This window comes from Diadema antillarum, unplaced genomic scaffold, assembly GCF_040938485.1.
Source record: "Diadema antillarum isolate AM-2024a unplaced genomic scaffold, OU_Dant_1.0 seq00000957_RagTag, whole genome shotgun sequence".
In the NCBI taxonomy this organism is placed as follows: domain Eukaryota; kingdom Metazoa; phylum Echinodermata; class Echinoidea; order Diadematoida; family Diadematidae; genus Diadema; species Diadema antillarum.
In genome coordinates this window covers 434,035-446,840 of record NW_027271805.1, presented here as the reverse complement: position 1 = coordinate 446,840, position 12,806 = coordinate 434,035, and the positions used below count along the sequence as shown (strand labels likewise).

General features: G+C 38.7%; 1 protein-coding gene across 1 annotated transcript in view; it reads right to left on the bottom strand.

Moving 5' to 3' along the window:
* The window catches only part of LOC139741859 (fibronectin-like), a 43,945-nt gene extending 35,201 nt beyond the window's left edge, over positions 1–8,744 (bottom strand). The window contains exons 1-5 of the mRNA XM_071652435.1: positions 8,402–8,744; positions 7,109–7,300; positions 3,034–3,135; positions 2,034–2,309; positions 1,092–1,373 (exon numbers count right to left, since the gene is read on the bottom strand). Coding sequence (XP_071508536.1) covers positions 1,092–1,373; positions 2,034–2,309; positions 3,034–3,135; positions 7,109–7,300; positions 8,402–8,477 — 928 coding nt within the window. The 5' untranslated portion in view covers positions 8,478–8,744. The remainder of the gene's footprint in view (positions 1–1,091; positions 1,374–2,033; positions 2,310–3,033; positions 3,136–7,108; positions 7,301–8,401) is intronic.
* Positions 8,745–12,806: the final 4,062 nt, after the last annotated feature.

The following is a 12,806-nucleotide window of genomic DNA, read 5'->3' as shown; positions in this document are numbered from 1 at the left end:
CATCAAGATAAAGTTTAAGAGTATATCAAATTAATTGTAACTTCAGGGGCCCTTCGTACAATCAATATTCTTACGTGCACAGGTACAATCAACAATTACAGTTACATATGATGCACTTCACGATGATGAGAGGATGATGTACAAATATTCATTGTTTTGGCTCTCCTGAGCCCTGCCTCCTTAATGACCTACATGCACATGCACCTTTTGAATAATTGTGTCTTCTGCTCCTACAAATATGATGCTTAACAAGGCTTGATTAATTTGATCCTGCACTATGCAGAAACTCATGACAAGTTTCCTTTGGGTCTCTATCGAGGACCTACTGATACAATCCTTGGCCATTTTATGTATGAGCAATGTTTGTCTTGTCTGATGTAGATATCCACATAAGTACAGGGCATGACTTCTTATAATCTGTAGTATGCTTCAAATGGCTATGCTTTGAGGCCTGCTTCTGATCCCTTGTGATATGTGTACATTTTGATTTTTGTAAATTATTCATCAAGTCTCTTCCTGCATTGTTAAAAAAATGACAATTAAACCTTTGACTACTGACCCTGTCTCAAGCTTGTTATCTGCTACACTAGCCACAAAAAAAAAAAAAAAACCCAACCTAGGACATACATGTCAGTCTATGCTCCAAAGAAATAAATTCTTTGACTTTACAAGTATCTGCATAAGTCATGACTTCACAATGTATTCAACAATTGGATTGTTTCAAAACTTTGGGACAACAAGCCTTAAAGCCAACATTTAACTTTGCATCCCTTGCTCTGAGAATGACTGCTACTGAGTTAAGATAAAACTTGGCCACAGGTTTAAATCACCATGTTAAAGCTTTTCATATCAAGGATAAGAGGTGACAGACATTGAATAATGAATGACAAGTGATTTACATATAGCTCACCCTAGCCTTTGGTATTGATGAATGAAAAAGGGAACTTGGACCAAAAATCTAGAATGATATCACTCTTCTTACTTTAGAGTCCTTTGTGCCCTAATCCCTGAAGAGACCCTTTGGAGCCAAGGGCTGATCAAACTGTATGACAAAACAAAAGGAGTGAAAAACACCTCCCTGTCTGACTTACGAGTACTGATCTTGTCAGAGATGGGCTGGCTGAATCCATATTGATTCATGGCCTTGACAGAAACAACATACACTTGCTCTGGCTGCAGTCCAGTCACTGTGGTGTAACGGTCGTTGCTTTCCAAAGAGATAGCCTGCTCTGTGGGATTGGAGTCAGGTCCTACCGTCAGTTCAAAGCCAGTGACACCTTGCTCATCTATCGCGTTATGGGACCACTCCACATCGATGCTGTCAGTGGTGGAGCGGAGGCGAATACTGTCTGGTGGGGAGGGCACAGGAACACCTACAACAGCCAGCAAAGAGAGGAAAGCAAAGTGAGACATGAATTCCCCTCTTGCTCTGCCATATTTAATCAGATTGTAAACAAATGAAATCCTCACTTGTTGCCTAGTTTTGTTACTGTCAACTTTTACTTCACTTCAAACTATAAAAGTGCAGTAATGCAATTGTAACAGGTATCAGTATCTTCCTGAAACCAGAGAACACCCCTCACTGACATGCAATTTTTTTCCTATGTAACACCAGGGGCGGATCCAGGAATGTCATTAAGGGGGGAGGGGGTGCAAAGAATATTTTTGGTGCTACTTCCGGGTTTCATCTAATTTTTTTCTTTTTATTTCTTTTGTTTTAACAAAAAATAAAGAGGGAGGTGCACGCTCATTTCTTCGTTATACAGTTCAGTGGTGCATGCCACCCAAGGCATCCCCGCCTCGCAATGTCAATCAAACCCTAAATCAAATGCCGTATTTTCATTTCCTTTTGCCATCAGATTAGTAGTTAATCTAAATTGTATTCTTATTTCTATTTAAAATCTATTTCTGACATTTTTATTACTATAATATTTCTTGGAGTACTAAATTCATTATTACCATTACCAATAAGAATACAACTAGCAAAGCAAATCAATGTATTCTTTATTTCACTTTCCATACCTGTGACCCACCTGTTTCTATATTGATGTTGAGGGCTGGACTCTGGACTCCACCTCTCACAGACTGAAGGGAGATCTGGTATGTGGTTCCAGCCTGAAGACCAGTTAGAGTGGTTCCCAACTCCTCCTGACTAACCTCTATCATGTTCTCATCTGGGGAGTTTATTCCATAGCCAACAATGTACCCATCAAATGATCCCTGGGGTGGGACCCAGTCCATGGTGATGCTAGTTCCTGATGCACTTGCTCTCACATTTTGCGGGGGATTTGGGGGAGGAGCTGCTTGCTCTTTTGTAAGAACAAAGAGATTAGAATAAACAATTAAACAAAGAACACAAAGAAAGAATATGGTAGAATAGAACAATAAATTGTATCTCCTACTATTGCTGTCATCTTCCAAAACACATCCTATTTTCCTCGTAATTAATGAAAAAATCCAACTTGAATAGACTATCATTCCGAAATCAAACATGGAGTAAATAGAATACCAGGGGCGGATCTAGCTTTTTATAAAGGGGGGAGGGTGTGGGAGGGGGGTGTCCCCCCTGCCACAGTAGGGAGAATTTTTGAAAATCTGTGTGTGAAAATGGCGTTTTCTTGCATCTAAAACACCACTATTTTTGGTATAGAGGTCAAAAAACATAAATAGAAAAAAATAAAATTACAAGTTTTAAAAAAAAGATAAGATTAAAAAAAAAATGGTCCCTGGAATTTTTTTTTTTTTTTTTTTTTTTTGGGGGGGGGGGGGGGGTAGGGGGGGGGGGTTGGGGTGGTTGCAACCCCCCAACCCCCCCCCCCCCCCCCCCCAGATCCGCTTCTGAATACTCATATTGACGAACGTTGTGTACATGTAATTCCCACACTATCAAATGATACAATGTGTGACAAGCTGACTCAGAAGAGTGCCAATGCAAGTGGAATAATCCCTGAGCCAGAATGCTAAACAAAAAGAAAAAGAAAAAAAAAAGGCCCAGGGTTATCACTAACTTCTGCACTTTACACTGTTTGTTACCTTGCCCAGTGGTGGTCTCTAGCCAATTTGTGAATCCTCCAACTTTTCCATTGCTGGTGATGGTAGCCATCTTTACCTCATACACAGACCCAGCTGCAAGATCTGCATTACCATAGAGACACACAACTGGCAGTTAAACCTTTGGCAAACTGTATGATAGGTTGAACATGTTTAAAAGTAGATCTGGAATAACATGTATTGCAGAGAATTCTTGAATTTTAAAAAAAAATGTAGAATTTACTTTTTCTCATCTTAACTCTTCATGTGCCACGTTCGCACGTCCAACTCAGTTGATGGCGTGCCAACTTCGCATATTCTGCTCAAACGCACAAACCCGCCCAAACTGATCAATAAATCGTCAAATGCTGCAGAACAATGAAAGCGTTTCTCGCATCTCCATTCCTCTCATATATAGCTTGCATTTTATGTTGTGATTGACCCTTATGTGATGTTCCCTGCTGAATTTGCTTGTAAACTCTAAGTTTCTGTCACTTTTTTGTGTGCAAAAGTCATGCCTTTACAATAATATTTAGCTTTAAGTCATTTGATAGAAAAACAATCATAAATTTGTCATACAATTAACAACGAAGCAAAGCTTGGCATTTTCTCGACATCTTTACTCACTATATGTGACCCTGCACCACAAAACAAACATAAAGTCACCAGACATGAAATTTCAGTTCAGAGCATATTCTGAAAGTGCAGACTTTAAGCTTTAAAATGATGTATAACTCAAAGCAAATAGACTCTCCTAACCTATGTTAGTATTGGAAAGAAGGCACACACTCGGGAAAAGTGTGAACTACGGAAAGAGTGTCTGAAGTACCAAGGAGCTTCAAAAGCTCCTTGGAAGTACAGTGTCCATTCAAGCGCTTAATCTTTACCAAGCTGTGCTGGCTGTGTGATGAATGGGACAAAAAACAGGATGTTAACCACTGGAGTAACAACAATGAAGGAATTATCAGATTAAACTGAAATTGAGCATGCCTTATCAACACATTCTGTCCTTAATTAATGCCAACTTTCAAAGCAGTACCATCATCCTTTCAAAAGTTACAGGAGTTGAAAGCGAAGAGAGTGAGCAAGATTTTAAGACAAATGAAAAGGGTACTCTAAAGACACACTTAAACTACAGTCTGCCAAAAAATGTTCGAGATAAACTGCTGAAAAACACACTTTCCTGCCCGTTTTATGATCCCAAATTTTAGCATAGTGTAGAAGAAGATCTGCAATTTAAAAAAATATGAAAAAGTCAAGATCGGCTCGGTTGACCCATTTCACCTATTTTCAGTCCTCACACAAAATCACTGTGTGTGACTTTTTGTTCGTTTTGCGATGCACGGTCACATATGTCCAGCTTAACAGAAATCTATAGAAGTAACAAAGATTTGAAAAACAGAATGTTTTCTCAAAGCATGACAACTTGGTGTCTCAGAATAATGTGGCGCTCTGGGGTTTTATACCATGGCACATAAAGAGTTAATGTCAAAATAATTCAAACATCAAGCAGGGCTGACAAATCAATACAAACGATTGTAAATGCATAACACAAGACTATAGAGTGATGAAGAACAAAGATCCATACATATGTCAGTTTTGAAATGGCTGAGAATTAAAAAAAAGTAAAACAAAGTGGTCCCTAACAAAAAGTTGGACCCACCTTTCATCAGGACCAATCAGTTTTTTGATATCTCAGTCATTTCAAAACCAATTTTCATCGAACAAACTTCATTCCTCTTAGAATTGTGTGCTCTTAAATGTTTCATATAAATGGTTCATAATTATCTCACCATCAGTTGAAGCCTGAAGCCCCATTCCCATTGCACTTCATAAGCTTTTGGTTAATCTTAAACTTCCAGTACAGAAACAGGTATGTTGATACTCTAATAAGCACTTGTGGATGTCACATAATGTTGTTGGCATTAAAGTGAATATGTTTACAATTTATAATGGACAGCTTTATTACGTATCTTAGGTATGGCAGGTTAGAGTGATGTTGGTCTGTAATTCCTAAATTTCCACCTTCTCTGATTTTTGTTTTCATACAAAAGAATGTGACATCAGGACAGTGTCCTTTCATGTTTAAAAGATACCTAGTGCTAATCTCTCTCAAGATTGTTTGATTCACTAAACTGAGTGCATTAGTTGAAAGTTCATCATTTCTTTTTCACAAAATCTGTTCTTTTGCTGAAAGTTCATCCAAGGTATGCTCTAACTTCCTTTCTAATTTTCACATAAGGAGTGCATGCTTATCACACGTGTGAACTTCGAAAAAGATAACACACTCCTTTCATTGTTCTTTAAATCCTCTATAAATCATTCTTCTCATAAACTCTTGTATTATCTATATGAACTTGCTTTGGCCAAGATTCTGCTGAAATGGCCTAAAGAACAAAACAAATTAGACAATAGTCACTTAAAGGTCCTGTTTACATTTGGGAGCAATGATTTAAAAAATGTTCAAGATATCACATTTGATGCATTTGTGTAGGTCTGCTGTACATATCACAAAACATCCCTCCATATAATTGTTTTTTTTTTAAAACAATATTTCAAGTCTAAAATGTAAGCAGATATCACTATTCTTCTCATTACACAGTAACTGTAGATGGTCTAGTCTGGAAACATTTTTATTATAACTATTGTTCACATTTTGTATATGTAACAATTCTTACATTGGTCATAAAAACTATAACATTCCTACTTTGCTATCAATCTCTTTACGGCTGATAAAGGCGATTTTTAATACCGCTATCATTGTGCCATCAAGCATCCAGGACTTTTTTTTACTTTACCATGAGATCTGCACAATGACAATGACATGTCTCTTTCACTAGCTGGCTTTGTGTATGAAGATATCAATGCCTTTTAGCTTTGGTCTTGCATTGTAGATGTCTTGCCACATGAAATATCTCAAGAACTTGCAGATGATCCGCCTTGACTAGCGTTGTTCTATGTTCTGTGATCCTGGGATGACGTTTTCAGGGTCAAGTGTAGGCCTGATACCGAGGTGCCAATGGACCACATCAATGATCAGGTGGTTGGTGTTTTCATCTTTGCACTCCGCGATTCTACATGGAAATTAAGGCATTGTCTTTGGGAGTACTATTTCTGCTCATCGCACAATCACTGCATTTCATTCAGCTGAACAATGTGATATTATCCGCACTAAGGACTTCAGCATCATAATTTCTCATAGTGTATTGGTGAAAATCAATTTGGATGGCTTCTTACATTTGTCGCATCACCTCCCCTTTGACTACATGAACTATAGCTTCAATAAGTCATGAATGGGTCTCTTCATTGATGGCTTTGTTGACACATCCAAATGGTATTGATCAGTTGGTGGTCAACCAAGGAGTCATACATTGTAGATTAACTGACCAGCTGGACATGGAGGTGATTTGCTGATAGAGACTGGTTTGCCCACTCCTGGTACGCGCTGTTGATCTTCTTCTTCCTCTTCTTCTTGCTATGGCACAATGTGCCTGGTTGATATCACTTGCTGACTATTGCTAATCTCATAAGGCGAATGAGGGGTTGATGCTTCCTTCCGATGGGATTCCCACTTCCTCGAGAAGTCCTGATCCTCAGAATGTTTATCAATTTTCTTTAAGATCGAGCATGTTTTCATCCTGAAGGCAGACGCTTGAAAAACATGATATGATGATTTAATTGTTGTTATTAAGATTGTTGTCGTATTTATCTGCTGCAGTGATCACTCAAACAGAACAACGATAGAAACATACAAAGACAGTTTGGCAGATTTTTATACAGAATGGAATGCCCTGTTCTATTTATCCGTTTTGCTCTAAAGCCACCATGAAAATGGTATAAACTTTACTCTGTAATTCACAGACTCTACATACCTCTCACACTGCAAATAGAGATAACCCTAAATATGCTATTCTGCAACTGAAATACTTCCTATCAAATCGAGGAAGTATTTGTATAGTTTGGATTTAGAATTCATGGGGAAAATGACATAAATTATGGAGAACATAGAGGAGAGAGCATGTGGTGTGGTGTAAGAACAGTATCTTAACAAGTTGACTGGAAAATATTAGAGGCATACCTGTGATGGTGTAAGTGCCTGCATCAGGAATGTCCAATTTCTTTTGGCTGCCATCTCCCTGCAATCTGTAGAGTATCTTATATCCACTGATGGTGAATCCACGGGGGACCTTCTTTGGTGGCTGCCATGACAATGTGACACTGGACGTGGTGACTGAATCGACACTTACACGCTGAGGTGGCCCTGCCTTTTCTGTGCAATGCATAGTGAGAAATGAAGAGAAACAAAATGTTCTGGCTAATCCACTGGAGAGTTCAGATTCTAGAAGCTGTCACTTTCAAAACAAAGCCAAGAGTCTCCAATAGACTTCAAAGTAATTGCTTACCAAAGATACTACTGTTACAGATCAGTGACTAAATCATGCACTTGTCAATGTATTAAACGTCCCACCTTGACCGAAAGGTCGGTCTCTTTCTGGTCATAGGGGAAATGTTCCGAGGAGACTGCGTCTGGCTTCATGGATCCTCCGGAGAGCAATAACGTCGACAAAATAAAAGACTCCTCCAGACAGACGGATCTTTCTGTCTACGTCCCACCCTGCTACCCCCGGACATGCATGGGTGCATCATTTCCTGATTTGGTCAGTCAAATTTGTGACCCAGGGGTGCATCATTTAACAAGGTTCATCTATCAGATTTGAGACCGTGGGGTGCATCTTACCCCTGTCCATGTCAGTCAAAAAAATGACAGAGGGTCAGTCATTGGTACGTCATTTGGCTTTAAACAAAAAAACAAACAAACAAACAAAACAAAAAAACAAAAAAAAAAACAGTGATGAATTGCAAGCATTAAAGTATAGGCCTACCGAGTAAGGCATCCAGCCTATGTAGTACTAGTAGATCACTTCTAATAGGATGCCTAATAAAGTAAAATAGTATTATACTAATTCGCTCTGCCTCTGCTGCTAGTCTGGGAATTAGATCTAAATATTAAATTTAAATTTCGAAGAAGGGTCTATCATCCATTGCCCACAAGAAAATCATTGACAGCATCTACACTAGGTCTTTCGATGGGTGTAATGCCATTTAGTAATCTACATCAACGCCGTCGTGAAGCGAAATGATAGTCCATACTCCAAACCACTGTGTCGTGTCTGAGTGCATTAGATTCTCAAGACATCCTACCTTGTGTTTCAATAATCACTGTTAGTAGACCTAGCTGTTAGCTAGCTGTTAGAGACATGACATACTACAGTAGTAACATGGTTAGTATATTGTCGATTTTGACGATAGTATGAAGAACAAAGGATACATCACAAAAAAATACATCGTGTCGTTCAAGCAATCCACTTACTTTTCTGCGCCTGCACAGAAACTATGAGCAGCGTCACAACAGTTACGAACAATAATCTCCGAGATGTAGGAACCATCTTCACAAGTTCTGGTAAAAATAGTTCGACGGTACTAGTATTTGCATTCCCTTCCTCTCTGAGAGATAGAACTGATCACATCATCGCAGCACACGCGAAAAGTGTGACGATTGAGATTGATGCGGTGCTCCGCTTACTTACACGTATGGCTTTCACCGCGAGTTGGAGTTTCGTCTGGCTACGTTCCCGAGAACAAAAATGACAGGTCAACAAGTTTTGGACGCCTACATAGATTAACGAAGGGGGTAGTAATTCAAATACCATTCATGGCAACTTGTGAGGTTACATATCATCATATGGAAAATAACTACAAGTACTGTTCTTTGAATTGTAATTAATGTTATCACAAAGAATAAATGCGTACCCGCACATGAAAGGGTTAACTCTTTTGTAATATTATTGATGTGTTTCCTAGTGTGTCTTCTATGGTCTGGTTTTTCACGATTTTGAAAATGGAACGGTCCATTCCCAGGGCACTGTGTTTTCCCCAAAGTGAGATAGGCGTTGTTGTTATTGTGTGGTATAAAAGCCTCTTGGGTAGTCGTTGTGTACACCGTGTATACAACGACATCGATTTACCAGAAAATGACGTTATGTGCTTAATTTTCGTAGAATATCCGCCCGGTGATAAAATTGCTGAGAATATTATGTTGATTAGATGGCCTGCCAATACGTTTGCGTTTGCCTCCGTCTTTTCAGATAACCATCCCCCACCTCCACCCCCACCCCAGTCAAATTCTGTCCCCGCGTGCCATAACATTTTCCAGATATTTATTTCACCTTTTCCTCCAAATCATAATGATGTGCCTTTTATTTAGGCCTAGAAGTTAGATAAGTTAGCTGTTCACAAATTTGACATTTGAAGACATAGAGGAGTGTCTTGCAGGGAGAATTGACCAATTCGCCATGATTTCGATAGCAGTTAGTTGGGTATGTCGAGATCACCAAGATGAACAAATAAAGAATAAAAATGGAAGCAGTTGCCTTGTAGATGTTTCTGATTAAACTGTTTTGTTTAGCGGAGGCCTCCCACACAGCTGATTATGTCCCCATAAACTTCAGGGCCGGCGGAGGAGGGGGGGGGGGAGGGTGGGGGTGAGGGGGTTTGCACCATACAAAGGAATACATAAGGTGTCACCACTTTGAGACCCCTCCCATCTTTTTTTTTTTTTTTTTTTTAACCCCGGAAGTGCATAAGTGTCACTAGGCAGAAATAGATATAACAGGGACGCCAAGTTAAAAAAAAAAAATTATGAGTGAGATTTTCATGATTCGGCATCTCGGCATGCTAATGTGCGTGCCAGCGATGGTGTGGGAGGGGTTTTTCGCCCCTGTGGCCTCCCACGGTAGGGAGCTTTTTCAGTTTTTAGCTCTTAATGGTGCGATCAGGTGCATACTACAAGTGACTATTTTTTACTTATTTTGAAAGACAAAAGGGAAATATACCTTCATTTGCAACTATCACTTTAATCTTTTGAGCTATGCTCATTATTATAGGCCCAAGTTGTAGACTTCGCCAGATGCGTGAGAAAAATGGGTGCCATGCGTGAGATCGTGAGATGGCCCCTAAATGCTTGAGTCTCACGCAGAATGCGTGAGACTTGGTAGCTCTGATATAAACCTTACATGTTTTGTTTCGTTTTGTTTTTGTTTGTTTGTTTGTTTTTTTGTTGCTTGTTAGCTGATGAAACCCAGAAGTGCCCCCCCCCCCCACTTTTGAAAATGTGGCGTCGGCCATGAACTTTGACGTGAAATGTAGGTGAAGTGTTCCGCTGAAGGATTCTAATAACTTGCTAGCTATTTTTTGTTCATCTCCCTGGTTTAAGTGAATAAAGGATATATTGATATGATTATGTACAGCCATAGCTGTGCAGTAGATGTGAAATGCTACAATGCATTCACCTCCCCATAAATCCATTACGATATTCATAATAACAATTCATCAATCTTGACATGCAGCTGGATCAAGCGTGTTGCATGTCAATGCCCTGGTGATATAAAGAAATACAAAAACACTTTGTTTTGTTCCACGCAAGTACAGAATTCGTTTGTTATTGTAAAACGTACAGGCTGAAACCTCACACACCAAAAAATTAATCAGCAAGAAACACACAATCCTGTAGGGCTGCTAAGATCAGTTAATATGTTATGATATGGAAGTAATTTAGATCAGCCATCCAGTATCATCTGCAACTTTGATTTTGGAAAGAAGATTGATTCATTGGTGCCTAAGAAAATGAAACATAAAACAGCAGAGAGAAAAAAGACCAACTTGCTATGTCATGGCCATAGATGGGGATGAATTAGATGAGTAATCACAAGAGTAATGGATCTGACCTGATGGCAACACATTATATCAATTCAGTCAGATATGAATATTCAGTTTTATCAATGGCACCAGAATTGCTTTAACTATTATCTTTAAAACCGACTCTTATCTTTAAAATGGTACCCCCCCCCCCCCACACACACATGGATTTAGCCATCTACTAGTACTTGCTCTTGGCCTTGAGAGGAACAGGTAAATGCATGGATGGGTCCAATTAAAAGTTATGCAACATGTGCTGGCAATGGACAGTTCTGTACTGCCTTTGATCTTTGTGGTTATGTATACAGTGTATTTCCTAAATATATTGTCCACTCGAGCAATCCCAAAGGATGAGCCACAAAACCCATTCAAGGCATCAATAAATAATTGCAGTACATGCCAGAATAAATTACCTCATTAGAACTGCCCCTGTTTTGATCGACTGTTTAGAATCTGTATTCAAGGCTACAGGGTTGTAGAGTCTACAAGGTAGTACTGCAGTAGTGAAATGCAATGGCAACTTGCGTGGGAAGGTTTATGAAATGGCCCATCAGGCCAAAGGTTTTGTTGCGTAAAATTTGTGTTTGTTCAGTAAATTACTTATTTAAAAAAGTTTCAGTGCCTCCCACTCCCCTTTCTCAGTTTAGCTTAAGAAGATGATGCTTCAGAGATTATTTAATCATGTGACTTCTTGAAAAGTCACAGGCAGCTTACTCAATTTTGACTGCATGATACATGTAGGCCCTACACACATAGTAAACAAAATGTACACGTAACAAAAAAGAGGAAAAATGTATGCTATGGTTTCCATTCAAAACCTTTACGTAAAATATAATGTACAAATATATAATCTTAAAAAGATCGGAACAAAAAAAAAAGAGAGAAAATATCTGTTATAATGCAACCGATGTGTACACCTATATCCCTGGTTGTAACACTGTGTTACTGTCTGTATGGGTTAAAGGACAATTCCAGACCACTTAAATGTTAGTCTGAAAGAAAAGCACAGCAGTGAAAGTTTGAAGGAGGTCTGTGAAGTGAGTTTCACATTTATTCCCAATATCAAACTTGGTCATTTTTGGTTAGCAATCCGTTAATCTAAACAGATGGGCTGAACCGATTTTCTGATTGTAAAAAAAAAAAAAAGAGCTAAAAAAGAGCTAAACAAAAACTCAATTGGAATCTTCCCTGTAGTTCTCTTCTCTGTACTTTTCCTATTCAGGTACCCCCTTATTCTTGTCCCTAATTCTCCTCTTTTTTTTTTCTATTTGTCCTTTTGTATCATTCCACCTTGTGTTGTCCCTTTCAGTCAAACTACATTTAAAATATACTTGAAAGTTTTACATTATATCTTCTATATGTGCATGCATACTGTTTTCTCAGATTTAAAAAAAAAGAAAAAAGAATTGTTCCAAGCTGTAATGCTTTAAGAGGCCACTGTCCAAGTCAAGCGATTTGCTTAATGACAAACGGTCTCCTCCAGCTGTATACTTACAGATTTGTTGTCATGAAATATACATATTATTTACATGATTATGTACTGAGAACTCCTGTTTATATGTCCATGACTGGTAAATGTTCGATATTGTCATACTTATTTTTGTTTTATACAGGTGGAGAAATAAAACTTACTGAAACTGAAAAAAAAAAACCCAAAATAAACCATTAGTAAATAAACCATATACAACTGCACGCATTTATCAATTAATGGTAGGGCCTACAATTCAGCATTTCTTGCTTCACATTAATGGTACAATTAATGGTGCAATTTAGCATATTTCTTGCTTCATATTGAAAGTGTGCATAATGCCAAAACAATTACCTGCTATGTTCCCGCATGTACCATTACATGTTGGCACAGTACTCTCCGCCAATGGGGTAGTGTCCAGCAGAGCATCTTACCCGAGTAACCGGAGAGCATGTTAATTCATTCACAATGCAGATGCCACATAGTAATCACACACCTCTCTGCGTCAGACACACAGCACGGTATGTCACCTACAGCCACTGCGGTTACAGCT